Below are 27,546 nucleotides of genomic sequence, written 5' to 3'. Positions count from 1 at the left end.
ACGAGTTCCTAACCTTGTAATTTGGAAAACCCCGTTTGGCCCAAACTAGAGGAAACCTAACTCATAACTTGCTCCTAACATAGGACTAGTTCACACCCCATTGGATAGACCGAACCTACTAACGTGTCAATCTTGTCGAGTATACAACGACCTTTGACATACAACCGTCGTATACGCCTACTTTATGTGCTACATCGTGCATTGACACCCACTAGATTAAGTGTTATTTGAGTATAACAACAACAGAGAACACACTCACATGATGGTAGATGAAATTGTTTTATCTAGAACATTCCACTAGTATTTGTGTGATTTATCAAACAAGAGCGAGAGGAAAACCTTATGTTTAAGTTGTTAGCCTCCAACGGGACTCCCAGATCCATCAAACGGAGGATGATGTCAATTTGATAAACATAGTTAGTTAAGTAACCCTCTGAAGGCTAAAATCTTGATTACGTCAGATGGTCCATACGTCTTGCTTGTGAGTAGTAGGCAAGATTTCTACAAGACCCATAATCGCCACCAATTGGTACACAAGTCCGACACTTGCATACATAATTGAAATTTCTTATAATCAGAAACAATTCCATTGTGGCATAACCGAAAAAATGGAGTAGCTTGTTTGTTCTCTGGTCGATTTTTCTTTTCTTTTTGAGGGAAATTCTCTAGTCCCAAATGAAGCCAGATTTATTTTTTTTGAGTGAAAGGAAGCCAGATACACGGTTTCATTACCATGGGCCCATGGCGGCCAGCCGCCAGCCACCATCTCAAAGCGACTCTCACTCACCTGAACTCTCACCGCTCGGCCCAGCCCGTTTATTCCCCTCGCCAGCGGCCAGCCCGCTAACCCCACGCACCTTTTTTTTTTGTAAAGAAACCCCACGCACTTGACCTCTTCCCCGGCCAATCACAGCGCAGCATTTGATCGAGCCCTCTCCACCACTACCACAGATGCGCCCACAGCCTACGTGGCGTTCCAAGCCCCACCTCCACCGCTCGCCCATTAGCCGCCTACCACGCGTCCACTCCTCCCTGGACACGACTCCCCTCTGCCCTGGACTCGGTGGGTGGAGAGCGAGAGAGGGCGCAGACGAGAGGACAAGGGAAGACAAGGCAGCACGCCAGCACGGGAGAGGAGGGGAAGAGGCGCCGCGTCCGCGAATTTGGGATTTTTCTCTCTCTTGTTCGTGGCTGTGGCTGGATATGCTACCGCTGGGACCCGGGAGGCAGCGCGAATCGGGCTCTCGTTCGGGCGTGGCGGCCGCCACCTGAGCAGGAGGAGGATGTTTGACTGGAACCAAGACCAGCAGCAGGTGCGCCGCCGAGAAATCTCATCCCCATCCTTGCTCTGTTCTAATTACTGCTCGTCTCAAGCTATTAGATCTGCTACGTGCTGGCGATTTGCGATTTGCCGTGTCATGTATGTTGCGGTTGTAGGTTTAGAACTTTAGATGTGGTGGTCTGGGAAGGGGATTTCGCTCTTTTTGGTCTCGTCCTCTGTGTGCTCAAGTGCTCGGGGTTGGAGACGGGCAGGGGATTCGGTGCCGAAGGGAGGTTGCTTTCTATGGAGGCCTGAACGGGTTGGCGTAGCAGAGCATGTCGTTTGGGCATCTCTATGCAAGCAAGCATGTTTTTCGAGCATATCTGCCAGAATTGCTAGTAGTTTTTATGTTATTCGGTAAGACTTTCTATTCCGCCTAGAAGTGCTGGAACGCTGGGAGAGATGCTTAAGAGGGAAAAGGAGCATAGCAAGAATTGTGTGTTGTGTTGCTGGACCCTGGCATTCAGATTTGTGCGGTTGTCAGACTTCTGAAAAGAAGAATATAATCAGTCGAGAAAATGGTTTTTCTATAAACTCGATTTTACTGAATGCGACGTAGCGAACTAAGTGCTCTGTGGTTTGAGATTTGCTATTGTATACTTTTAAGATTTCCAAAGCTGTTTGATGTTTCTAATAGTTTCAATGAACGAGGCAGATGCACTGCTTAACCTCAGGATGATTTTTAGATGATCATAAGCTCTCCTTTTGAAATGCAGGTAGGGGACGAACTATGGGCTGAACTCAATGAGAATGAAGACCGTATGATGCCTTACCCCAAGGATGTGAAGGATAGTATCTTAGCCTGTGCTCAAGACCAGAAGAAGAATGATGAAGCAGCAGCAAGTGTTGTGGGCCTTACTGAACATACTTCTGGTGATCAAACTGAATATCCAGGTCTGGAAAAGCAGCCTGCTACTGAGGCTACTGGACATTATTCAGCTACACGACTTGACATGGAATCCTGGCCCGACTTGCCTTCTTTGAACACTACACTTGATAGAAACTACAGCGATGATAACATAGCATCGACATATTTGGATTTCAGTTCTGCACCTAGTTTAGAGAAAGTCACAGCAAGCACATCAGGTTTGTTTCATCTTATTAATATGTATGTTTATACATCTAAAGATGCTACGAATGTAGTGGACAAGAAGGGATGTACTTTGGAAGCAAATTATATAGCTTTTACTTAACCCATATACAGTGCAGCTGGAACCTGAAGTGTTTGGTAATGACCATGAAGAAAAGAGTAACAACTTTCTTGATTGCGACTGGGGCAATATTGGAGACTTTGATGATTTTGACCGCTTATTTAGGTAAGGTTGGAAGTCAAATTCTTTTCACTTCAGAATTCACGAAATAATCAGTTTATGATACCTACACAGTTGGGCACTATTATTGATTTAATAAACTTATTGTGTGATGTGTTTTGCAGTAACAGCGAATCCTTATTCGGTGATGAGATGATCAGCAATGGCAATGATTTTCTCTCCACGTCTTCAGATGTGGTTGATACTACTGTAGAATCAATCACCTTTCCAGTATGTCTATATAGTAATCATCTTCTATCAAAGTTTTCATTTATTCCTGTAGCAGTGAGCTCCGTCTTATCCATGTAATTTATGTGATTGTTTTACAGCGTGTACCAGTGAATAAGCATCCATCTTCTGATTGTGGATCTTCTTCTGTTCTGATTAATGATACTCCTGATGGAGTGAGTAAACAAGAAAACAAGGTACGTGACTGAAGGAACCCTGTTTGTTTGGGCTTCAGCTTCAGCTTTTGCTTCTTCTAGCCCTCTAAAAACCACTTCTCCCGTTTACATGTCATGTGTAAACGGGAGAAGTGCTTTTTAGAGGGCTAGAAGCAGCAAAAGCTGAAGCAGAAGCTGTAAATGGGAGAAGTGGTTTTTAGAGGGCTAGAAGCAGCAAAAGCTGAAGCAGAAGCCCAAACAAACAGGGCCCATGTTTAGTAATCATCTCTCGGATACTATTCTTATCTACTTTTCGGAGGTAGCACTGGAGCAGATGTAAGCTGAGCGTATAAATTGTCTGAGTAGTTATTATTCTCAAAATCTAAATCAGTTGCAAATGAGGTTGTCATCTATATGATGCCCATTTTTATCAGCATCAATGGAATTCACCTCCACCTGTCATGAGGAACTGAAAAATTAATATCTTTGCACGGTTACCATTCTTTGTAAGCATATACATCAACACAGAGAAAGGTGTCGGTTGTTCAGGATACTGATTTTTGAGCTCACATTCATTTCCATGCAGTTCCTTTTTGCTATGACCAAATTGAGTAATTTGTGTTTCAAATTGGAGGTTTTTTTTAACTGATTTGAATGGAACTGATGGTTCTTTCCTGAAAAAAATTATCTACACCAACCATCATTAAGCTTGGCATGTACCTGATTTAGTTCATCGAAAAAAATATTATAGCTGATTTAATATATATTTTAAATTTCTGTACAAACTTCTCAATTATTTTGATCCAATGATCTTTTCTGGATCATGTCATGTATGATGCTCTCTATCTTTCCTATCATATTGGAGACTGCCTTTTCCATGTGCCCTTTTCAGTTTGAAATTGTTCAACTGAGAGTCTGAGACACTTAGTTACATCTGTTTGAAGCAGTGACCTGGCTCATCATAACTTGCTACAAGTATGCTACTTTATGTAGGGAGATGTGCAGAAAAAGCCAGTCAAATCACGGAAAAAAACAGAAGAAAGAAGAAAATGTAAAATATCCAGCAATACAAGTGGCTCCTCCAAGAACCAAGGACAAAATCCATCAGACAGTTTGCATTCATTGTCCAAACTTCCCGTGCAGCCTGTTCAGAGTCCTCAACATGTATCGCTCCACTATAACAAGAGCATAGGGCAATTTCAGCATGCCAATCAGTTTACCTTCCCTGGCTATGGACATCATGCACATCCATTTCCTACAATTCCTTTGGTGTCAAATATTCAGGTTGAAGGCCATCAGACAAAGCCAGCTGCTCCAAGTGACCAAACTTCAGCAGATTCCCCAAAGCACTCTAGTTCCACAGAAAAGCCACAAGATATGCCATCAAGGCCACTGATGATGACACCCCAAGAAAAGATTGAAAAGCTTAGGCGCCGGCAGCAACGGCAAGCACTCATAGCTATTCAACAGCAGCAGCAGCAATTTGGCCAAGAGGGCGCTGGCAGCGACACCATGGTACCTCAATCCTACTCCCCAAAGAAAAAAAATCCAGGTTCCTTAGGGAGTTCAATTGTCACAGACGAAAATGCAAATAAGGTCCTCTCACCGGAGCAGATTTCAACTGGACATGAAGAGATTCAGCAGAATTCTGGAATTCTTGATGATCCCTTCATAGAGGAAAAAATATATTATGAGCTTAAAGATGCTCTTGGGAAGGTCATTCATTTATTCTTTCTGTAAAATGTTATTTGATGTTTCATGTGTTGAGTGAAACACTTTTGAGTTGCAGGAGTTTTTTTAGGGGATTGAGTTTCTGGAATTTTTTTAGGGGATTGAGTTGCAGGATTTTCTTCTTGAATATTAAATTGACTAAATATTTTCTTGTTTACACAGTTGGATGCCAGAACTAGGCTCTCCATTCGTGACAGTTTGTTTCGTTTGGCTCGTAGTTCCTCAGAGAGACAAATTGCTGGTGAGAAAAGTAGCAGTAACAAGACTAAAAGAGATGAAAATGAAATTTCAGAAAACGACACAACCAGCAGGAGAAAAAGGTATGCTGCTTCATGCCTTAGTTGGTTCATTCTGTATTAGTGACAAATTTTAGTATTGTTTGAAATTTTTGGTCCTCATACCCAACCTAAAATATTGCAATTTACAGAACTAGGTAAATCAGAAATCAGGAAACTTAATCTTTGTATTTTCTTTATATTTGTATGATAAAAGATAGTAATATTTTCATTAAAGAATCCTTGGTACAAGCATTCCTTTGTCATGGACATCTTCGAAGATTGGGGCACCTTGGTCTGCTGCAGGCAACAGCCAAATATTCCCCAAAAATTGGAAGCTTTAGATATTTAATGGTGTAGCTGGAACATGCATCCTTTTAGGCTTGGAGACAATAAGATTCAGAAAGTGACTCCCACATAAATTTGACTGTAGGTAAGAGACCCAGAAATTCCTACGTAACCATAACGAGTAATCGAGGGCATGTATTCATATCCTTCCAGAGCAATCCTGAAACCATGTTGTATTTGCCTTCTTTTAGTGGAATGTAATCAGAAACCTATCTTTCTGTGCATTTTGTAGCTGATAGTTTATGTCAGTACTTATCGTTGCAACTAACAATGATTCATCCTTGTTTTCCATTATCTCAGATCTCTAGTGAAGGAGGCAGAAGCAGACACGAATCCAATTGATCGAATGGTGGCACATTTGCTGTTTCATAGACCATGTTCAAAAATTGCAACGTCTAGAAAGGAAGAAATCATATCCGCGACGGCATTGTCAATAGAGCCTGGTGAGTATGTTATAATCTGTATGTGCTGCCACTAGAGCTGTGCATAGAACAAACAAAACATGATGCCTTGAATATTGCATTGTTGGACAGATACTGGTTACCTGCAGACACACCTGGGGTACCATCAGAAGATCAACAAAATGCACACAGGCAATAGCACCGCAGCCTTCAATGTAATGTAAGACGTGTTAAGAGAAGATTTTACTCAAACGGAGTAAAATAGGAACTCCTTGTTTTTATTTTGACGAGTCTGTTTCCTCCTTGGTTGGTCTTTTTCCATAGATTACGTCCCTGGAGACCCACGAATGTTTTTCTGGTCTTCCACTGTATTATGTATATAGCAAGTTAACCATTTTAGGCTTTTTGCCCATTGCATTACATCATTCCAGCCAGAACTGTACGGACCGGATTAATCGTGAGACGGGACTGTAGCGAGTGTGTAACTTAAGAGTCCTCATAGAAAGGCTCTGTACATATCTTCTTCCTTTTGCTTTTGTTCTCTTAAGGAAATATCGTGACTGTCCAATGTTTAATTTATTTTTTGTTCGCTTGCTGAGATGAAAGTCTTGCTGACATGCAAAGCGAGCTGTCTGATAACGTACATAGCAAGTGTCAGCGGAGGAGGTAGCCAAGATTCATGAGCTAATTTTTTTTTTAAAAGGAGACGAATAAGTAATTTAAGATTTGCAAATGTCGCTTCAGAAAAGAAAGTTGGTAGTCGACAGTTTTTTTATTTATAGAATTGGTAGTCGACAGTTACGAGCTCTCGCATCGGCACGAAATTAGAGTAGTGTATGTTCACGGTTCACCCGTGATATTTCTGTTGGCGTCCTTAAGCATAGGATAGCAGAACAACCCTCCGGAAACTAATTAACGAATATACGAAGCATCACATGGAGTACCAAACAGTGCGGTTAGCATGTCGACGAACGTGAATTAAACTTCAACAACAATTAGCACGGGCAGCATGCTCTCGAGGCCAGCCATGGCAACTTTTCTGCCAAGCGAAGACAACCATTCATTAGGGTGTTCCCAAAAAACAAAAATGAACAAGAGTTCTTCTATACTTTGCTCTGTATATTGTTTCCGTTTCTGCATTTATTATGTACACAACGCCTCTATTCTCCTTCACAAATGTGAAAGAATCTCACACATGTAATCTAGTGTCCTCACCCACCCACCATGTATGTAAAAACCAAAATAATTTGTCTATACAGTATCCCTGTAAAAAAAACAAAAAAACCTCGGTATTGACAGACACGCTGCTACTACAATGGTTTGCTGTGTTGGCGTCGCCTCTGCGCCGCCCAATGCGCGTACGCCTCCCGCAGCCGGCGCCTGAAGCGCGGCATGTCGAGCCGCACGTTCTGCCCGTCCAGGTACACCTTCTTGGTGACCTGCCAGCCCTTGGCGTTCACGGCGACCGGGTCGGTGAGCACGGGGTCGTTCCTGGGGTAGCGCCGGTACAGCGAACTCTCTGCGGGCAGGATCTTGTAGGGCATGTACCTGAGCCCGAGCCGGCGCGCCGGCTCTCCGTAGTAGTTCTCGGCCGCCCAGTCGGTGCCGAGCGGCACGACCTGGATGAAGACGGAGCCCGGGCGCATGAAGAGGAAGTGGGTCATGGCGGCGCCGTGCACGCCCACCATGACGTCGGAGCCGTTGAGGACGCGGTACATCTGCGCCAGCTCCGTGTCCGGCCGCGGCTGGAGCAGTTCCACCCGGAACCCGGCCCCCGCCGCCGCGCGCGCCAGCTCCGCCTCGTTCTCGATCGCCCGCGACCCGTTGCGGGACACGATCACCAGCCGCGGCTTGTCCTCGTCCTCATCGTCCGCGGGCTTCTTCGTCTTGCTGTTGCTGCTGCTGCTGTTCTTCGCTGCTTCCGCTTCCTCGTCGATGATGACCTGGACGCGGCCGCGGTGGGCGTCGTCGAGCATCTGGCGGAAGTCGGCGATGCTCCCCGGCGGCATCATCCGGGACGCGTCGATGGCGAGCTCGTCGTGGATGCGGAGGCCGACGACGGCCTCCCTGAAGCAGTGCGTGCGGTTGTCCCCGGAGAAGTCGACGGGCGGGTAGTCCGAGAGCTGTTCGACGATATGCCCGTACTTGGTCATCCACCAGTCGTGGTACTCGAGCATGACGAAGACCACCTTCTTGTTGTACCGGCGCGCCGTGATGTAGAGCGGGATGATCCCGTCGTTGAACTCGTGGTACACGTTCCCCGTGTACCCGCCGGTCGAGAACACCACCGCCGGGACCTCGTGCTGCACGTCGCACCGCGCCGGCGTCGGCACGCTGCTGGACGAGTCCTCAGACACTGTGCGGAGGCGGAGCTCGTCGATGGTGCTCATGATGCTGGACTCCCACTTGCGGGTGTATGGCCGGATGCGCTCGTCGGCAGCTCTGCCGGAGCTGGAGCTATTGGCGGGGCGGAGCAGGAAGAGCGAGTTGGACTTGGCCTGGGTCCGGATGTCCCCGCGCATGACGCAGACGTCGGTGCGTTCCGCGGTGCGGTCGCAGCAGACGGTGCCGTCGGCCACGGCGGCGCACGGCGGGTCGGAGCGCGCCTGCTCCTGGTCGCACCTGTTGTTCCTCCCCAGCTGCAGCAGCTCGTCCATGGCGGCGGAGAAGGGGCTGGAGGGGAGCAGCAGGAGGAGGCAGGAGAAGAAGGCGAAGCCGCCCAGCATGAGCAGGAGCGCATCGTGGCCGTGCTTCTTCCGGTGGTGACACGCGTAGTCCACGATCCGGCAACGGAGCTCCTTCATCGTCTTGCCTGCTCCCTCCTGCTCCTCAGCCTGCTGCTCCTCGTCCACCTGCTTCCTCAGCTGCTGCTGCTGGTTGTTGTGCTGCAGCAGGAGGCTCGCCCGGTGGTGATGCACCATGCCCGCTAGCCAGCCACTCAGCCAGTCGACCAGGAACCAGGGAAAGCAAAGCCAAGAGCGAGCGAAAGAGCTTTCAGCACCAAAGAGTTTTGCGTGGAACCGCTGTGGCCTCAGCAGGGTTGGATGGAGTTGTGGGGGTGTTTCGGTGGCGTCTGTCTTTTAAATGTGGAGGGGTAGGAATTCCTTTGCTTGCTCTGCTAATAAAACCGCGTCCTGTTCTGGTGAGGGAGGCTGGCTGGCTGGCTTGCGAGGGAAGGGAAACTGGCTGCGCCGCTGACCGCCTGGACTGCTGGACATGGACTGGCAACCCAACCCAACCCAACCCGGTGCCACCGAAACCAACGAACCTGCGTGGCGCGGTTGGCGGCCGCAGTCAGGTTCCGGCCACGCAATTTCTTCATATTTTTTGTCAGGTTTTGGTTTCCCGGGGGTTGCATGGGAACGCGTGGCGGTGTTAGCTGTACACAGCTGGTGCATGCATCACGTCACGTATGGGGCTCGGCGTTACGCTACACCAACGTGATATTCCGTTGGGACTGATGGAGCAAGGGCAGCCAACTCAGACACAGCCACCTCGTCTTCGGGCTACATCCATCCATATCCATCGGTTAATCCTTCCTTCTCCTTCGTTCCTTCCGTTGCTTAACTTTCAAAAAGGGAAAAGAAAGGCCCTCCTATCCTACTGTTGAGTACAATCGGGAACAGGACTACACCTCGTTCTTTGTTTTTTTTATTCTGGCCAACCTTTTGTATTTGCAAAAGTTCTTTACGTCAACAACTCTGAATAATTCTAAGAAAAAACAACTCTGAATAATCCCTATGTAGAATATTTGCTTCTAGAGTCACAGAATCTGTATGTATTTGGTTGCACAATCATGAAATCACTTAAAAATGTGGGAGATGATTGCAAGACCGTTGGATCTATACTATTCATTGCAAGAATGCATGTGACTGCCCAGTAGTTGTGTGATATACTACTTCATATTCTTTGATAGAGTTTATGCTATATATTAGTAGTATAAACGTGTTTCCAGACAGCTAATATATATCGGTCAGCTTCACCTAGTCTGACCCGCTTGTATTGTAGGTAGAGTTTGCAACACCACCTTCACTCGCTCATACGAGTGGAATTTCCTTTCCGTTCTTGCACTACAGTTTTTTTTTATATTGTCTTTCTAGAAAGCAGGAGTAGGTTCTAGCACAAAGCAATGATTACGCGGGTCTCAGCAAGGAAGGAGCAGGTTAAGTCTTCAGATTCTCAAAATGAAGGAAATATTGCGTGAAAGAGAAATTCTTAAAGACCAACTAATGAGAAATGCGGTTTCTTTAGATTCTTTTGACAATCTACCATCTGGCTCAATTGTGATTGGCATCAGGTGTCTTTACGGTGTACTCCGTACAAGACAGGAGGGCGGATACAACCTTGCCAGCGGAACGATGTTAGCGTTGAAATTGTGATCCATATTCATTGCCAAGGCTTTCCCAGGAACAAAACTTCCACCGTAAGTCCGGTTGTTCCTCGGGATACTCTCGGTTACTCTTCGAGGAATTTGTGAATCTCGGTTACTCTTCGAGAAATTTGTGAAACTTCCGGCCACGCACCCGGAACTTCCGGTCGTGCACCCGGAATTTTCGGATGCACCGATACGGATCTATTTTAACCTAATGTTCCTGCTATATATACCCCTTGTAAGCCGTCGTTTCGGGATGAGTTGCATTCGTGAAACATCCCTGCCGTTGTGTAAATACTCTCCATATAGTGAAGTTTCGCTGTCTGACGTCCGTGGTTTTTCTCTCATTGGTTGAGGTTTTTTCACGTTAAATCCGTGTGTACTTGTGCTGTGATTTCTTTTTCGTTCTCGCTTGTCGCGTTCATAACAAGTGGTATCAGAACACCAGGTTCTGCCTAGAGTTTGCGACATGTCTACTTTGAGTTCGATCTGCTGCAGCTGAATTACACCACACGGTTCTCGTTGTGGCAAGTGAAGATACGTGCGATTCTCGTCCAAACTTCAGATCTAGATGAAGCGCTTTATTCTTTCGGAAAGAAGGATGCAAAAGAGTGGACTGCCGAAGAGAAACAAAAAGATGGTAAGGCTTTGTCTTTGATTCAACTTCATTTGTCCAATACTATTTTGCAGGAAGTGTTGGAGGAGAAATCCGCAGCAGCCATGTGGGTGAAACTAGAATCGATCTGCATGACAAAGGATCTAACCAATAAGATGCAAGTAAGATGAAGTTGTTCTTACATAAGCTCCAAGAAGGTGGATCAGAAATATCTCATATGGCTGCCTTTAGAGAGATCATTTCTGACTTGCGGTCTTTGGAAGTAATATATGATGATGAGAATTTAGCCTTTTACTCTTATGCTCGTTGCATAGTTCCTTTACAAATTTCCATGATTCAATTCTTTTGAGCCATGATACACTAACCCTTGTTGAAGTCCAAGAGGCACTTAGACAGAAAGAGAAGATGAAATCTATGGTGCAGACCGATGGGTCATCTTCCAAGGCTGAAGCTCTGCAGGTTTGTGGGATGACCGAGCAGAGAAACAACAACTGCAATAACATAGATAAGAGCAGGGACGGGAAAGCTCGTTCAAAGTACAGGCAAAAAGATAAGTTACGCAGGTATTGTAAGAAAAAAAAGAATGTTATTGAGGATTGTTATAAACTGCAGAACAAGGATAAAAGGAACGGTACGTACAAACCGAAAGACAAGTCCGACGGTGCTGGTAAGGCTGTTGTCGTTTCTACCGACAGCTCTGAGGGTGAATGCCTCGTTGTTCTTGCTGCTTGTGCTTGTCATGATGATGAATGGATTCTTGATGCTGCATGTTCATTTCATATTTGTTGTAACAAAGATTGGTTCAGTTGTTATGAGTTTGTGCGTGTGGGCAATGACAATCCCATTCATATTGTTGGCGTTGGGTCTATTCAGATCAAGACGCATGATGGCATGACACGCACGTTGAATGAGGTGAACCACATACCAAGTATGGCAAGAAATTTGATCTCGCTATGTACCATAGATTATGAAGGGTACAAATAGCCGGAGGGCGTAGACTTTTGAAAGTAGCAAGAGGTTCTCTTATTCACATGATAGGTGATATGAATTCTGCCAAATTGTATGTTCTTACTAGCACTTTACCTGGTTTTGCTGCTGCTGTTACACCTAATGATTCTGATAATTGTGCTAAAACGAATCTGTGGCATATGCGTCATGGGCATATGAGTGAACGTGGCATGTCAGAATAGGTTAAGAGAGAGCTGATCGATGGCTGCAACTTGAGTAAGTTTGAGTTTTGTGAGCATTGCATTTATGGTAAGCACAAAAGGGTTAAGTTCATTGCTTCCGCTCATACCACCAAAGCATATTATATTATGTGCATTACGATGTTTGGGGACCTTCCTGTAAGACTTCTATTGGTGGTGCTAATTACATGCTTAGTATTATTGATGATTACTCAAGAAAAGTTTGGCCTTATTTTCTGAAACACAAATTTGATGTTTTTGGTGCGTTCAAGAAGTGAAAGGCTATGGTAGCAAAGAAAGTTGGAAGGAAGGTAAAAATATTACGTACTGACAATGGTGTTGAACTCTGTTCTGATGAGTTTGAGGAGTTTTCCAGCAATGATGGTGTAGCTAGGCACTACACGGCTGTCCGTACTCCACAGCAAAATGGCGTGGCTGAGCGCATGAACATAACCATCATCTCGAGGGCTCGTTGCATGTTGTCCAATGCAGGTTTGGTCAAACATTTTTGGGCTGAAGCAGCCTTCACAACATGCTACCTCATAAGCAGGTCACCTTCTATTCCACTTGACAAGAAAACTCCCATTGAGATATCGTCTGTTAAACCTTCTGATTATTCACAGTTGAGAGTTTTCGGTTGCACCGCTTATGCTCACGTTGATAATGGAAATCTAGAGCCTAGGGCCGTTAAGTGCATATTTCTTGGCTATGGTTCTGGAGTTAAAGCTTATAGGTTGTGGAATCCTGAAGCTAAAAAGATTTTACTGAGCAGGAATGTTGTTTTTAATGAAAAAGTTATGTACCATAATACTTTGTCCACTGATGCCTCTAGAATTGAAGAGGAGAGAGTTAGAGTGCAGGCGGAGCATGTTGATGAAATTGTTGGCAACGGTGATGCTCATGTTGATCGTGGTAATGATGAAGGGAACAATGATGATAATAATGATGATAGTGTTCCACCCTCACCACCTGTTTTGCAGCAACCAACACGGCCTATTGCAGCTAACCGTCCAAAGAGAAATAAGGGTCCTCGCAAACGTTTAATTGAAGAGTGTGATCTTGTTTATTATGTTTTGAGTTGTGCAGAACAGGTGGATCATGATAGTGAACCGACCACATATAATGAAGCAGTTGTTTTCGATGACCGTGTTAAGTGGTTGTCTGCCATGCAAGAAGAGATGCAATCTCTCGAGAAAAATGGCACATGGGATGTTGTGCCCTTGCCTGAACAAAAGAAGGTTGTTCGCTGCATATGGATATACAAAAGAAAGTAGGGCTCGTCTCCTAATGAGCCTATGAGGTTTAAAGGCAAGTTTAGTGGCAAAAAGTTTCAGTCAAATACCAGGTATTGATTATAATGATGTGTTCTCTCCAGTGGTAAAGTATAGTTCCATTCATACTTTCTTTGGTATTGTTGCTATGCACGATCTTGAGCTTGAGCAGTTAGATGTAAAGACTGCGTTTTCACATGGAAAGCTTGAGGAGGAAATATACAGACCAATCTGAAGGGTTCATGGTTCCTATTAAAGAGGAGTTTGTATGCAAGTTGAAGAAGTCCCTTTATGGTTTAAAGCAATCTTCTAGACAGTGATATAAAAGGTTTGATTCATTTATGATCTCACGTGGCTTTAGTAGATCTCAGTATGACAATTGTGTCTACATTAAATTTGTTGATGGATCACCGATATACCAGCTGTTATATGTTGATGATATGTTAATTACTGCCAAGAGCACGGAAGTAATCACTATTTTGTAGGCTCAACTAAGTAGTGAATTTGAGATGAAGAATCTTGGTGCTGCTAAGAAAATCCTAGGTATGGAAATTAAAAGGGACAGAAAATTTAGGTTGCTATTTCTTAGTCAGCAAAGTTACATTGAGAAAGTTCTTCATCGTTTTAATATGCATGATGCAAAGTCTGTTAGTACTCATATTGCTTTTCATTTCAAGTTTTCAGCATTGCAATGTGCTACTTCTGATGAAGATATTGAGTACATGTCACGAGTTACCTATTCTATTATTGTTGGTTCCTTGATGTATGCGGTCAGTCGTTACATGCCTAATCTCCCGGTAAAGAACATTGGAAAGTTGTTCATTGGATTTTCAGATACCTCCGTGGCACATGCAATGCTTGCTTGAAGTTTGGCAAGACTGATGAGGGACTCGCAGGTTATGTAAATTCAGATTTTGCTGCCGACTTGGATAAGAGGAGATCCCTCACAAGTTATGTGTTCACGGTAGGTGGATGTGCTGTGAGTTAGAAGGCAACACCGCAACCAGTTGTTACTCAATCTAGAACTGAAGCATAATATATGGCTATTGCTAAAACTTGCAAAGAATCTGTTTGGTTGAAGGGATTGTATGCTGAGCTTTATCAGGATGTTTCTTGCATTAACCTGTTTTGTGACAGTCAAAGTGCTATATACCTTACTAAAGATCAGATGCTACATGAGAGAACCAAGCACATTGATGTCAAGTATCATTATGTTCGCGACGTTGTTGCATAAGGTAAATTGAAGGTATACAAGATTAGCACTCATGATAATCCTGCTTGTTACAAAAATAGAGATTAAACTAGAACCGAGAGACATGAATTTTAACGTGGAAACCCTTGCGGGAAAAATCACGGATGCACAAAGTCGCAACTTCACTTGTGTTGGAGTATTACAGGCACGAGATGACATGCCGTCTTTACGTGCGACTACATGGGACATATATAATGGGCAATAAACATGAGTCCTAGTAGGACAAGGAAAACGAGTTTACGTCAGTACCAACGCAAAGCCCAAACCTATCCTGCTATGTCTACAAGAGTTGGTAACGGATTCGGATCACTTTTCAACATTGCTGATATGATGACAAAGCCTGTTCCTATTGCTAAGTTGCTCAAGCTTAGTTGGTATAACTATTTAGCCCGTAGTGGCTGTTCGCGACGAAAGTGTTTCTTTTTGGTTGATTCAGGAAGTTGTTGTTCATGCTACAAGAAGAAATTTGTCTCAAGGCGTAGTTTGTTGAAGTTATGATCCAAATTCATTGCAAAGGCTTTCCCAAGACCGGAACTTCCACCCGTACATCCGGCTGTTTCTCCGAGTGCTCTCTGTTACTCTTCGAGGAATTTGACTTTCGGCCACGCACTGGGAACTTCCGGGTGCACCGATACAGATCTGTTTTGACCTAATGCTCCTGCTATATATACCCCTTGTAAGCCACCGTTTCGGGATAAGTTGATGGTGGAACATCCCCGGTGTTGTGTAAACACTCCCCATATAGTAAAGTTTCGCTGGCTGGCGCCCGTGGGATTTTCCTCTCGTTGCTTGAGAGGTTTTTCCATGTTAAATCCGTGTGTACTTGTGCCGTGATGTCTTCTTCGTTCTTCTTCTTACTCGTCGCGTTCATAACAGTTAGCAATATTTGCCTTTTCTTTTAGATTGATTCAATTAATTAGCTAAATGGTACTGGTTTTATTTTTTTTAAATAAATATGATTAATTAGCTAAACAATACTGGGTTTTTTTAAAATAAATTTGTTTGATGTCCACATAAAACCACCTCTTCGTAGGGTGGTACTGTCTTGGGGGCATAATTTACAGTCAAGCTTCAAAATTTGTGCTCCATAACTACTCCCTCCGTTTACAAATAAGTGTACTTATAGGTTTGTCCTAAGTCAAAGATGTTGAAGTTGACCAATTTTATGGAAAAACGTAACAACATTTATGACACAAAATTAACATCATTAGATCAATTATGAAATGTAGTTTCATAATATGACGATTTGATGTCATATGTGTCGTTACTCTTTTCAACAAAGTTGGTCAAACCTAAACAAGTTTGACTTAAGACAAAACTAGATAGGTTCGGTAAGAACTTGTTTAGATTTGTTTTTGTCGAAGAGTTTTGTGGCCCTATCTACCTGTCTCCATAGAATTATGGAACTGAGAGAGTAATGTTTATAACAAGAATTTTGGTGTTGGTCACATCTCACATTCAGGGATGGAGACAAGGGGGTGGGGGGGGAGCGCCGGGGGCTTTGCCCCCCTAAGAAAATAAATTTTACTTAATATACTAATTAGCTCATTAAAAATCACTTAAAAATAAATTAAGTCTCTAATTTCATCCCCTAATCCCCAGTCGCCCTAATCCTCCCATCTGATTCCCACGAGCAGAGGCAATACAATTCCACGAGCAAGAGATGGTCGGTCACATATATAAGAGCATCGGACATGCATGGAGACTGACTAATTCAAGGTTACGGTCAGCCCAAAAACTCCCTCCCATGGTGTGACAGACTGACAGCGTTCCCTTGGTAGGAAATCCACCTGCTCTACGTAATCCTACTCTGAAGCGTGTCGACGTTTACCGGTTTACGAACGGATCGAATCGCTTTGCTTCCATCAAAGGCGAGAGGTAGGCTTTGGAAGGAAGGCGATGCTTCAACGCGAATGAGTTCTGACCGGCCCGGTCACCCGGTGCGTACGCACGCAGATTGATTTTATTTGCCAAGGCAGAAGGAAACTTCACAGCCACTTCGAAGTGGTACTCTGAGCAAGCAATAACGCGAGGGAAAGAAAATAAGCTGTTGCTCTCTCGCTCTCGCTTGCATCGGACTTCAGCATGCAGGCAGGCAGGCACGGCGGACCTGAGACCCGACCTGAGCAACGCAAGCGCCTGCACGGTGCTGTGTGTTCCTCCTGGATGGATGGATGGATGGATCCACAGGAAAAGTTCCGATCCGACCCTGGGGGTGGAACTAGCTAGGAACGGGTCCGCGGCCGAGACCGAGACCCAGCCGTCGCGCTCGGCGGAACCGGGTGCTGTCATCGGTTACGTGCAAAGGAGGAGGTGTGTGATTGGATGGATGGGACTGCCACGAAAGCGCGTAGATTGCGAGTGCGAGGGGCCAAGGTGCCTGGCCGGTGCTCCGTGCGGTGGCGGGTGCCAAGTGCCAACGATAGCTGGCCGTGGTTTAGTAGCCTTCAACTAGTAGCCAAGCTAAAATAGCTGGGTTTGTTTTTTTTTTTTTAAAAAATTAACCTATGGTCATCTGGTTGTCGTTTGGTTCATCCCATTTTTTTCACGGATTCTTGTCAAATAATTGGCAAAGTGAGTGCCAAACTATCGTTTGGTAGGTTGTATTTGGCACACATCAAACAGAGTAGTATCGTAGAAACTGATTTTTAGAGCATCCTCCCACCCCCACCCTAGTGCTGCAAATAGGCAACACCAAGCTGTTGTCACAAAACAAAATCTCAGCGCGTGCCAATCCCTCAATAGCCACTCGGAAATTTTTCACCCTGCCTTCCGCCGGCACCGGAACGCCGTGTACGGTGGCGCCAAAACCCAGTCCACCCCTCTCGCCGTTGCCTCCATGACCCGGGTGCCAACCCCTCTCCCCTCCCCTGTCGCTCGGTCTTCACGCGTGCCCCTGATCTGTCGCCATGGGAGGGAATGTGCCGCGACATGGCACAGCCAGGCAAATGCGCTGACCGAAGGAGGACAAATGCGCCGGCCACCGACGGAAAGCCGAAGAGGCAAAAGACCATGCCCGGGGAAAATAGTTGTGTTTGGTGCGCAACCGTGCCCTATTTTACATCATCTAGTGCGGTAGCAGTGTCCTAAAATACATCATCTCAAAAAACAAAAACAGTTTTGGTGCATATATCTCAAATTTTGGTGCCCTATAAGTTTTAGCTCTAATCTAGCAATCGCGAGTTGGATTTTCTGATGGTGACCTTCCTTCCTTGGACCGGCGCTCGGCGTCGGGTGCTCCGAGGAACAGTGGTCCGTTTGCGTCGTTGAAACATATACAGTAGGAAAGAATCATGCGGAGTTCACATAAAAAAGTGTTTGGGTTTTGAGTGGACAAAATTACGCATTTTTCTTTAGGAAAAAAAAAGATATGCATTTTACGCGTGCTCTGCGATCGTTTTCACAAAGAACAACACGTGTGCTACGTAAAGTGTAAAAGCATCGTATCATAGCAATGCTTTAACGTAGTGTTTTTAGGTAGGTGATGTAGCAGATTTGTTGCAACAAACAGACTTAACAATATAATTTGGGTTAAACTGAGTCGGTCGAGGAAATTGATGAGTACGACGCTTCTCCTTACGTCGGCTGCAGAACAGGCAGCTAAAAGATCCTAATTCCATCATTATGCAAAGTATCCTCACCCTCCTAAATTTTGCTGGAGATCCTCTTTCCCCTACCTCAAAATGGATATGTTAATCCCTGGTTGGACATCACTTTGAACCATAACTCAGTTTTTGCAACAGCTTGACCCATATTTTGCACCTAACTCCACACTGAATATTATTTTCGAATATCATTTTACAAATGAGGTAGTCCTAGGTTGGTCCCACATATCAGGACGACGTGACACTTATACCTGGACATGTTTTCCACCAAAATCAAACATGCCTTTCTCTATTATTATTATGCCTCCAACATGCATGTCAGGAACTACCCCATTTCTGGTTTAGCCTCATTCACCTGCCACTCTGATGGGGAATCATTGGTTGTTCTCGGCGACTCTACGACAGTCGTGTGCGTTACAGAGAATTTTGTGGCCACGCAACTTTTCCCCCCTGAAATAGGTTCAATTTGTTTTGTCTATATCCTTTTCAAAAAAAATGTTTTGTCTATACGCCGGTGAGAAACCACAATTGCTTGTTATTTCGCCCATGGACCGGGACGATAGTACGAACTCGTCATGAATTTATTTTTTCAGATCGAACCACTTCACATGAATTTATCAGGCGTTTTCTACGAACCAATACAGCTTGCGCCCCATTGTTTACGAAAAGGAGCTTGAAAATTACCGCTCTATAATTAAATTTGCGTGCGGTGAAGAAGAGACATCAACCATCGGCATCACGTCGTAGTGGCCAGTCTTGGTGGGTCGGCGACTAATCACGGCATGGCAAGCAGCCAAAACCATGGCGCTTCTGGATTGGCCGACTCGTCAAAGACAACAGCGACATGGGCTTTCTTCCCTTTCGTTTCTTTCGTGTTTCTCCTCAGCTTTTCTCGACGAAGGAAGGATTCTTGGAGGTGTCGATCGCTTTCGGGAGGCCCTTCGAATGTTTGTTTCTCAAGCTTGAGGATCAATAAATCCGGATTCTCTGTGACGCCTCCGTTTCGTGGCCGTCCAGGATGCTTCGTCCTTCCACGCGCCAACGTGCCATTTGACTTTCCCCAGATACCAACCCCAACCTGTACGTATGCATGCTTCGTTGGCCAAAATAAGATATGACTCGATCCGATCAGGACAGATCACCCTACTGACCGATCACTCTTCAGCACAGCGAAATGCCGGCCAGGAGGAAGTTCAGGTTGCCAGAGGTTAATAAACCACCCACCCCCGACCCACACACACAAAAAAAAAAGTGAAGTCAACTCTTCCATGAATGGAAGCCTCACACTGTCACACACAGCATATGCATCAGAAAGAAAAAGCTCAGTTTAATCTTGGATGAAAGTGCCGCGACAATTCTTTAACTATACAGATTCTTTTACTAACACAAACTAGAGTCTCTTCACTAAAACAAAAGTCTTCTCTCTACAGCGTCGTTAACGATGTGACATCGCAATTTTTGGAAAACAACGCACCGGAATTTCGACGTCTATGATATATATGATGATCAGTGGATCCTATGCGTAGAGAGGTTCATGCTAGTCCCACATCAAAATAAATCCAATAGAATAGAGAGTAATTATACTGTACGTAGTCCAAGCTACACGCATGAAGCATAGCTAGGAACAGAATAAGTGAGTAACAGGTTCTATAAATAGATACTTCTAAAGTTATAATAGTAGTACCGACCAATCTCCAAACGCCAGAAAGTACGAGTGATGTAACGGTCCAACCCAGAGAAGTAGAAGCAGTTGGAGATGGCTCGGAAGAGAACATCCAACACAAAGAGTAACTTCACGCGCTAATCCGAATCCTGGACTTATCAATATGACAAGTTGACAAAACATATTTGAGCTTAAGAACAGTGCTGCAGGTCATCCTTATCCCCACAGTACTTGCACGTCGTAATTTTAACTTCTTGGAATAGGCTCTGTACTAAATCCTAAATTGGCAGTAGCTAACAGAAACGAGAATCTAACGTGTGTTAGATCATGCAGCATATGCTTTTTTGCAAAGCACGGCCGAACTTCAGCAATAGTAGAAACACATATTTCCGAATTTGGAATAGCTACATTAAGATTTTGTTACTAGTTCAGGTGCTATATTTATCTGATATGTATATTGTTTGGAAGGCCCTCACCTCACCCAGGAAACAGAATGTTCAAATGACAAAATCTTACTACAACCCAATATAAAACTGAGATACACAAGAGATGTTAACACAAGCTCATGATATCCCGCGCCTCAAAGAAACCTCTATACATGGAAATTAGTGGCATATATAATAGCTATATACAAACTATCACATGGTACTTACAAGTCTGTCAGTACAGTAAAAATAAACAAAACAAATTGTGGTCTGTATCTCCATGAGGTAAAAACGCCAAACTTTGTTAAATAGAGTAAGGCTCGTCACACTTGACGGAGGTCGACCATATCAAACTTCACATTGGGGTTCATGTACACATGTGAGCAATGCTCGTAAATTGAAGTACCATCTAGGGGCTCCTCATGAGGATGGAATCCACTCTCCTGGCAGTCGTGGATCACACCCATGCCACCTGGATCTGTGAGATGAAATATACCATGTTTCCTGTGCACAGAAATAAAAAAAAACAAAATCACAATGTAAATATTCATGTTTTCTACTCCCTCTGTCCCAAATTAACTGTCATGGATACGACAGTTAATTTGGGACAGAGGGAGTATGTGCTTGTAAATGTTCGTGCGAAACGGATTAGTTTTGCACCCTGTGTAAGAAAAGACAAGTTGCTCAAATTCTGGTTTTTAGGACACCAAAATTTGTGGAAAATTTGCAAGCACAAAAGAAAAATTGTGGAAAATTTGCAGGACAAAAAAAATTGTGGAAAAATTGCAAGCACATAGAAGATATGATCGTTTTAGACATTATGTGTGAATGTTTTCAGAGTTTTCAGACATTATTCATTTTTTCTGACTTTACAGTTTATCCATAGAGCGCACACTCCCAGAATAGGCTTTTGAAGACAATGAGAAACAGTACTCCATTTCTTTTCTAGTTTTCTTTCAAACTTTTTACGAGGATCATGCAACAGTACTCAGTACTTGTTATTTCAGGTTCAACAAATTCACCAAAACTCTGTAAAAAAGAACACTAAAACTGAAGAATGCAGAATAACTGCAGTCAAGGAACTTTAGTGCTACAAGTTAGGATGTTGGATGTACATGTCAATAGAACCATTGGCCGATCGATGGTCTTAGAAAGGAGGTCTACCCTTTCCTTTCACTATCAATGGCATTAAAGCATTTAGCTGAACTATGGGTCAGAAATACCGGTAACTTAGATAATCTACAGCAACGAGAATTCAAACCATCAAATTAGCATCAATGTATGGCATAATGACCATAGCTGTCAAACCAAATTGACCCAAACAACTGTATGTGATTCTGATGGAACACATACCTTGTTGTATCAGTAGGTGCCATAACAATTGCAATTGCTTCAGGAAGCATGACCTGTTGACACCATCATGCCAAACACTCAAGAGTTAAAAAATAACTAATTTGCTAGAACAATTTATGAAATATATGAGGCAAGAAGCACAGACAAATACAATTGCAAATATGCTAATAAATGAAGAACTTATTGGTAGGAGCACAAGTCCATCCTTTTTTGCTAAGCAATAACATCCAAGACTGGACAAGAGCAGACAAGACAAACTCCATGTACTATGGACTTCAGTACCTCCACAATCAAGCCCAAGGAGGTTTGGTCGAATCATACTAGATAAGTCCTTTCGTTGTCCATCAGGCTAGGACTTTAGAATTAGGAATAGTTAGTAAAAGATAGATTGCGATTAATTGGATTCTCTCTTCAGTTCTATTCCTCCTTTTTAAGGGCAGTGGATTAAAGGGCAGGAGTTTACAAGAATTATCTCCAACAAAAAGGGTCATAACCCAGTGACTGAGCGGCTTGGGACAGCTCAGTCACCTGTTACACTCCCAATCTCAGGGGCATAACATTTCGCCGAACAGTCAGTTTTCCAGATATTTGTGTCAACCAAATCCATACAAGAAACGCGAAACAACAACCATTTAGCTATCGATCCGGAAGTACGAACCAGCTTCAGTGCTATCTTGCATTTAACGTTCCAAATCTATGCACCAATACTAAACAAGAAACAGTACAAAGATTGACAAAAACATTTTCCCCTTGCTTTAAAACAAAACTTTTACCCTCAGATCAACAAATAGATAGTTGCAGGACAAGGCATCACTGAGTGCTGAGTACAATAGAAACAACAATTGCTACAGCAGAAGTATGGCACAAAGGGGGTAAATACCTGATAAGAATAATGATTGTGAAGATCAATGGAAGATAGGAAGCAGGTCTGTGATGGATGAGTCTGAAAAAAACCAGAAAATTGTGAGAAAGGGAGACAATATAACTATCAATAAAAAAAATGTCATGGGTTTTGGATACAGAGACACATATGGTGCCTTCAGCACAGCTGAGCACCATAAAACTCACAGAACTAACATTAATTGTAGCATTTAGAGTAAGGTCGAATGACTGAACAACAACCTTAGCCTCAAAAAGTCCTGAAAAAACAACCTCAGCCTCTCTCAAATATATTTGAGAGGATGCCTATTCTCTAAACATATGACTGATAAAATTCGTAGGTGTACTCAACATGCACGACTTCCATGAAACGTCTTGGGTGCTTTTAGAACAGAGTATGCACTTCTCGCAAATGGGGAACATAATCCATTTATGAATAGGCTTTCCTAAGCGCCCAATAGTAATAAAACAGTTTGATATAAGCCCATTTCCCAGTGCTTAACCAGAATAGCAACGAGTATGCTAGATCAGTGAGTCTTACTGTCTTTAATATTCAGTAGCGGGCTAGATCTATGTGTTAAAAAGTCATTATTAGTAGGAACCAAAACAGGTGGAGGATTAATGTTAACATTTCTTTCCAATAAGATCATCAGATATGCATTAAAATATAGGACAAGAAAATGCAGTACTCAGAAGGGCAAATATCAGCTTGAGTATCTGTTAAGCGAGGCTTACATGAATCCAACCCAGAGTAAAAAGTGAGCCTTTGTCCTGAACTTCAAATATTTCTTCTTCATTTGTAGCCTGACACTGGAAAACAGAAGAAGAAAAACCATGTAACTTGTTTCTTAAAATGCTACAATTCGGCTACTGCACTGCAATATGTAAACTTGCAGTAAGATACAGACATGGACTTCTAGCATCAGCTTATGATGGATGCAGCATTAGCCAGTAGCGACTAATCAAATCAACTTACTGAAAATCAAGCGTGCTCACAACTTTCCACTGCTCACTACTTTTGGGCCATAAGTACTATAACGGAAACCAGAAAGAGGATATTCCTAAAGCACAGGTTATACATTTGCTAAATAAAAAAGAAACTCCTTCACTAGTCCATTTTCTTCTGTGCAACTGTATGTCAACTGGTTAGGGTGCTCTGTATTATGTACGGTTTACAATCATGAGGTTCGGTAAAATTATTCAAATGTTTTGCTAAGAAATCACCTCAGTAAATGCAAATTAATGATATAAAATATATACTACAGAAGGAAGATTTAAGAGCAGCAGTCGTTACAAAAAACTCTCTAGTCTGTACATGATCAACCAAATAAACTGTTCCCGAAAAAGGTCAGTTGACAGTTGACACGAGACTTCACAGCTAATGAAAAACAAACAGAAGAATAAGATACATCACGATAATAACAACTTACTGAATCAGATGTTGATTTCTGCTTGGGAATTATCAGCGTCGTCACATAAAAAGTTCTCTTTTTCTACACAACCATATTTAAATGTTAGTGATGTAGACAAATATATACATACCTTTTATTACATTCGTGGGGAGGGTACATACCAGGTTACCAGCAAGAATTCCACATGTTTCCAAATTGTTTGCAGTATTTGCCTCAGCAAGCCTCAGAAAAGACTCCATTAATGCTACCGGCTGAAGGGAAAACAACATTCAAACAAGAGGTGTGACAAGTTTAAAGTATACATTGGCTACAAGTTGAAATATGGATAAACGAATCATGCTAGGGAAAACAGTGGATCTGAAACAATACAGTGAAGAAGCGTCGGCAGTTTGAATTTAGTCTATTTACCACATGCAAATTCTGAAAACGTCCTGTGTCACAGGTAGCAAGTCCTGGTCTTGGATCAGCTACTCTTGATGGAGAAATTGGTCTATGTTCAGGGTGCACTTGTGCCAGGACTGGTGGGGGAGCAGGCTGCCTGATATTCAGCTGTGAAAATTCTGCCTCGAAACCAGCAGGAGATACAGAGGCTGGCTCTTCTATTGGTAAAGACCATCGACCATCATCAAGTGAGAGAACAGACTGCATATCACCACTGTTATTTGCAGGGCCATCCTGCGATGTTGTACTTGTACTAGGACCATATGAGCCATTTTCGTTCAAGATTGCTGGCACTAAACTGCATAAATAATGGAATAAACAGTGACATATGATCAGAAAGAAAGTCATATCTACATCTAGCCATATGGGCTGGCTTGCTTACTTCGAAAAAGAGAATAAGCTAAAGAAATCTAAGCTAAAACCTTCCTGAGTTCTCACCTAGGAATATCACTTTGGGTTAGTTCCGGGTAACTTGGATACTGGATCTGAAAAAGGTAGTGAAATTCATACTTTAATAATCCATACATCAATAGTTTCTTGCCATTAAAGCAAATCAGAACGTAATAATTATACCTTGACACCAGTGACAGGCCCTGTCCATTGACCATGAAGGCCATTCGGTCCAAGTATTGAATGTCTGGATAATGTTTCTTCTTTTGGTCGAGGCAAATTGGCATATCTGCATAATGTACACAGTAAATGCAAATTATTTTTTCCCTGATTATTAACTGAAAGAATTATTCAATGACTATACAATGTGTAAATCTAGACTTGTATATGCTGGTCCATGTGTTTCTTGCCGTAAAAGGAAGTAGAAAATTCATCTATAGTAACAAGTTGGATAAAAGAAGCAAATAGATTAAAGTAGATCCAAAGGAATAGAAATTAGAAGACTACTCTGCATGATTTCATATTTTCAGGAGCCACACAAATTTCAAGTTAATTTTTCATATTACAAAATAGTTTAAGACCAAGAGGGTACATGTCAATCAGAATGCAGTCAAAATAAACTCTGAATTTCAACTGAAAAGTACCCAGCCCATTCCAAATGATACCCAGTATTCACAAGAGAATAAAGGATATACATAGCAGACTCCTTCCAGGTGAAAATTAGCTTTAAATTTACACACAAAGAGATAGAACGAGATGTCTCGAATTTTTTTTGTGAATCAAGTAGCTCAGCTATCCCTAGAAAATCACCAGTTAGAATTTTTAAGGCAATCTAGTGAACAGTTGAACTGGTCTTATGCACATTACTTATCCAATCATAACGTGCACATATGCAGGACCAAATGATACACATACGATTTGACTAGTTGCCTATCAAGTTCGACACCCTGCAGTGATGCCCCTTGATGATTCCCTCTAGAGAATGATTTCTGCAATGATCCTGCTGAGCTTCCAAACAATGGCTGCATGAGAAAATAAATATTTTCCATGAAAACAAGAATAAAATAAAAACATAGCAAAGGTGGCAGGGGCTTTGCACTATAACCTTTGTTACAAAATGTATCAAAATATCAGGACGGTACATAAATGGTATACCTGTGCCATATATGGACTTGGAGCAAGTTGATCCATCATACTGCTTGTACTATTTGCAGCATAGGTTCCGTATAGTTCATCAGGTTCTTCTGCACCCCCTCTAGTAAGCTCAGCAATTTGTCGCTTCACAATTGGCTTGAGAGACTCTAGCTCACTAATGACATTCAAGAGTTTCTACAACAAATTTGAACAATTCAACAAAAGTATTTGATATTTCCATTCTAAATTCAAAAGAACAAGCTATGATACTCTATTACCATGTTACTCTATAAACAAAACAGAGTGCTTGAGTTAAGCATTTTAATCATAATATACTTGCGCATTTTACAAAGAATGCTTCAAGTACACATCCAATCGAAGAATGCTGAAACAGTAGGAAAGATAGCCATTAAGCTCACAGAGGTAATACATCTGAGTTATGTGGCCCTTTCTTCAAGAATTCCTTTTCTCTTGACTTGAATGCGTGGTAATCACGATGCTTTGGGATTGTCTCGGACAACAAGCTGACAATGAACAGCAGTCAGACATACCATTAACACCCGAGCTGAAGATATTAGTACATGCTAATACCAAGATAAACCAAGTTACCAACAGAGCACACCCCCACCTCGAGTATCTCAGGAGTATAATGTATAGGTCCAGGAGGTTCTTTTCCTCGCGATATATGTTAGCCTGCACACCACATTAAACAACCAAAAATGTTACAGCCGGCGAGCTAGTTAGCAGTGTCTACGTTAATTTTGTAGGAAACAAAGAATCGAATGAGCGTCCCTGAACCCCAAAACCACAACTGTACATGCAAAGCCAACAACAGTAGCACCACAAATGCGATATTGCGAGTCAGAGGGAGATTCTAGCAGCGCAATTTCAGTTAAGCGCCTGGGGATCTCGGCTTAGGGTTGTACCTGGCGGAGGAGATTGTCGGCGATGCGGAAGTAATAGGGGAGACTGATGCGGTGGTCGACGGCGACGGGGCGCGTCATCCCCTCGATGCTTATGTCTCTCCTAGCTTGACGACGTGACGTCATGGCCATATCCGTGGGGCCTTGTTCTCTGGCGACTCCTCCGGCGAGCTTTTACGGCGACGAGGATCCGGAAGGTCTCCAGGTCTCCACCCCAAAAGTGGGGAAGATGTGATGGGAGGACACAGAGGATAAGGGAGGCAGAGGGACGCCCACGGAGAGGTGGCGGGAGATCGGCCGGCGAGCGGCCGACGCGGCGGGGAGGCGATACGGGGAGAGCGCGGAGAAGCGAGATGGCAGTCAGAAGCACGGCAGCTGCAGCGCGTCAGTTGACGGGGAGGTGTAGAAGATGAGCCAGGGGTGGAGAGGGGGAGGCGCACGGACGAGGAAAGCGGAGAACGCCGGCGATGGGGGCGGCGCCGTTCGCGATCGACGGATAATGGCGACACTATGTCAGCTCTCCTTGCAAATCTTAACTGGTGGGTGGCCGATGGCGCGGTCGACTTTCCAACCGTGTTGCCCTCTGTCTCGTCCTACTCGTGTGATCCTGTCCATGGGGAAAAAAAGATCTACAAGGTCATCTCCAATGCAAATCATTCGAATAAATAATCATGTTTTTATCACTACTTTAATGTTTAATGAAGGATTATTGGTGCCATGTGACACCATTGCTGATGAAGCAGGCTCTTGTCTTGGAGACGATCGATGAACATGGAGTTCCTAGGTACTGTCGTCTTCGTGACATCTTGTTCTTCGTACTTAACTAAGCCGTCCTCTATTGCCGCGGCAAATGG

General features: G+C 43.5%; 3 protein-coding genes across 3 annotated transcripts; 1 reads left to right on the top strand and 2 right to left on the bottom strand.

Annotated features, from left to right (window-relative positions):
* The first annotated feature begins 1,050 nt into the window (after window positions 1-1,050).
* Window positions 1,051-6,348, top strand: LOC100826655 (protein LNK2). Its single transcript, XM_003567692.4, has 9 exons — window positions 1,051-1,313; window positions 2,038-2,407; window positions 2,526-2,637; window positions 2,757-2,862; window positions 2,961-3,056; window positions 4,008-4,730; window positions 4,908-5,065; window positions 5,669-5,811; window positions 5,902-6,348. Exons 1-9 carry the CDS (start codon window positions 1,284-1,286, stop codon window positions 5,991-5,993), a joined length of 1,830 nt encoding a protein of 609 aa, XP_003567740.1. The 5' UTR covers window positions 1,051-1,283; the 3' UTR covers window positions 5,994-6,348.
* Window positions 6,349-6,845: 497 nt separating this feature from the next.
* LOC100826343 lies at window positions 6,846-8,874 on the bottom strand. The gene has a single exon (XM_014899886.2). The coding sequence runs from the start codon at window positions 8,688-8,690 to the stop codon at window positions 7,080-7,082; it is 1,611 nt and encodes a 536-aa protein (XP_014755372.1). The 5' UTR covers window positions 8,691-8,874; the 3' UTR covers window positions 6,846-7,079.
* Window positions 8,875-20,231: 11,357 nt separating this feature from the next.
* On the bottom strand, window positions 20,232-27,280 carry LOC100826031 (AMSH-like ubiquitin thioesterase 3). The gene is made up of 14 exons (XM_003567691.4): window positions 26,696-27,280; window positions 26,398-26,462; window positions 26,200-26,293; window positions 25,791-25,964; window positions 25,551-25,657; window positions 24,819-24,924; window positions 24,684-24,730; window positions 24,213-24,543; window positions 23,966-24,055; window positions 23,823-23,885; window positions 23,128-23,202; window positions 22,394-22,456; window positions 21,514-21,566; window positions 20,232-20,664 (listed from the first exon to the last, which is right to left on the bottom strand). The coding sequence occupies exons 1-14, from the start codon at window positions 26,822-26,824 to the stop codon at window positions 20,484-20,486; spliced, it is 1,578 nt and encodes a 525-aa protein (XP_003567739.1). The 5' UTR covers window positions 26,825-27,280; the 3' UTR covers window positions 20,232-20,483.
* Between the last annotated feature and the right edge of the window lie 266 nt (window positions 27,281-27,546).

Source organism: Brachypodium distachyon, chromosome 2 (genome assembly GCF_000005505.3).
Source record: "Brachypodium distachyon strain Bd21 chromosome 2, Brachypodium_distachyon_v3.0, whole genome shotgun sequence".
Classification (NCBI taxonomy): Eukaryota; Viridiplantae; Streptophyta; class Magnoliopsida; order Poales; family Poaceae; genus Brachypodium; species Brachypodium distachyon.
Note: the sequence above shows the minus strand (reverse complement) of the source record. Positions and strands in the feature narration are given on the sequence as shown.

Bases quoted from the DNA above. Each gene is read 5' to 3' on its own strand.
- LOC100826031 (XM_003567691.4), bottom strand. From the start codon at position 26,824: ATGGCCATGACGTCACGTCGTCAAGCTAGGAGAGACATAAGCATCGAG. The intron at 24,925-25,550 runs GTATGTGTATCA...TACATTATGCAG, and splicing joins GATAGGCAACTAGTCAAATC to ATATGCCAATTTGCCTCGAC. The intron at 23,203-23,822 runs GTAAGTTGTTAT...TCTGTTTTCCAG, and splicing joins AGAAATCAACATCTGATTCA to TGTCAGGCTACAAATGAAGA.
- LOC100826655 (XM_003567692.4), top strand. From the start codon at position 1,284: ATGTTTGACTGGAACCAAGACCAGCAGCAG. The intron at 2,408-2,525 runs GTTTGTTTCATC...ACCCATATACAG, and splicing joins AGTCACAGCAAGCACATCAG to TGCAGCTGGAACCTGAAGTG. The intron at 5,066-5,668 runs GTATGCTGCTTC...CCATTATCTCAG, and splicing joins ACAACCAGCAGGAGAAAAAG to ATCTCTAGTGAAGGAGGCAG.
- LOC100826343 (XM_014899886.2), bottom strand. From the start codon at position 8,690: ATGGTGCATCACCACCGGGCGAGCCTCCTGCTGCAGCACAACAACCAG.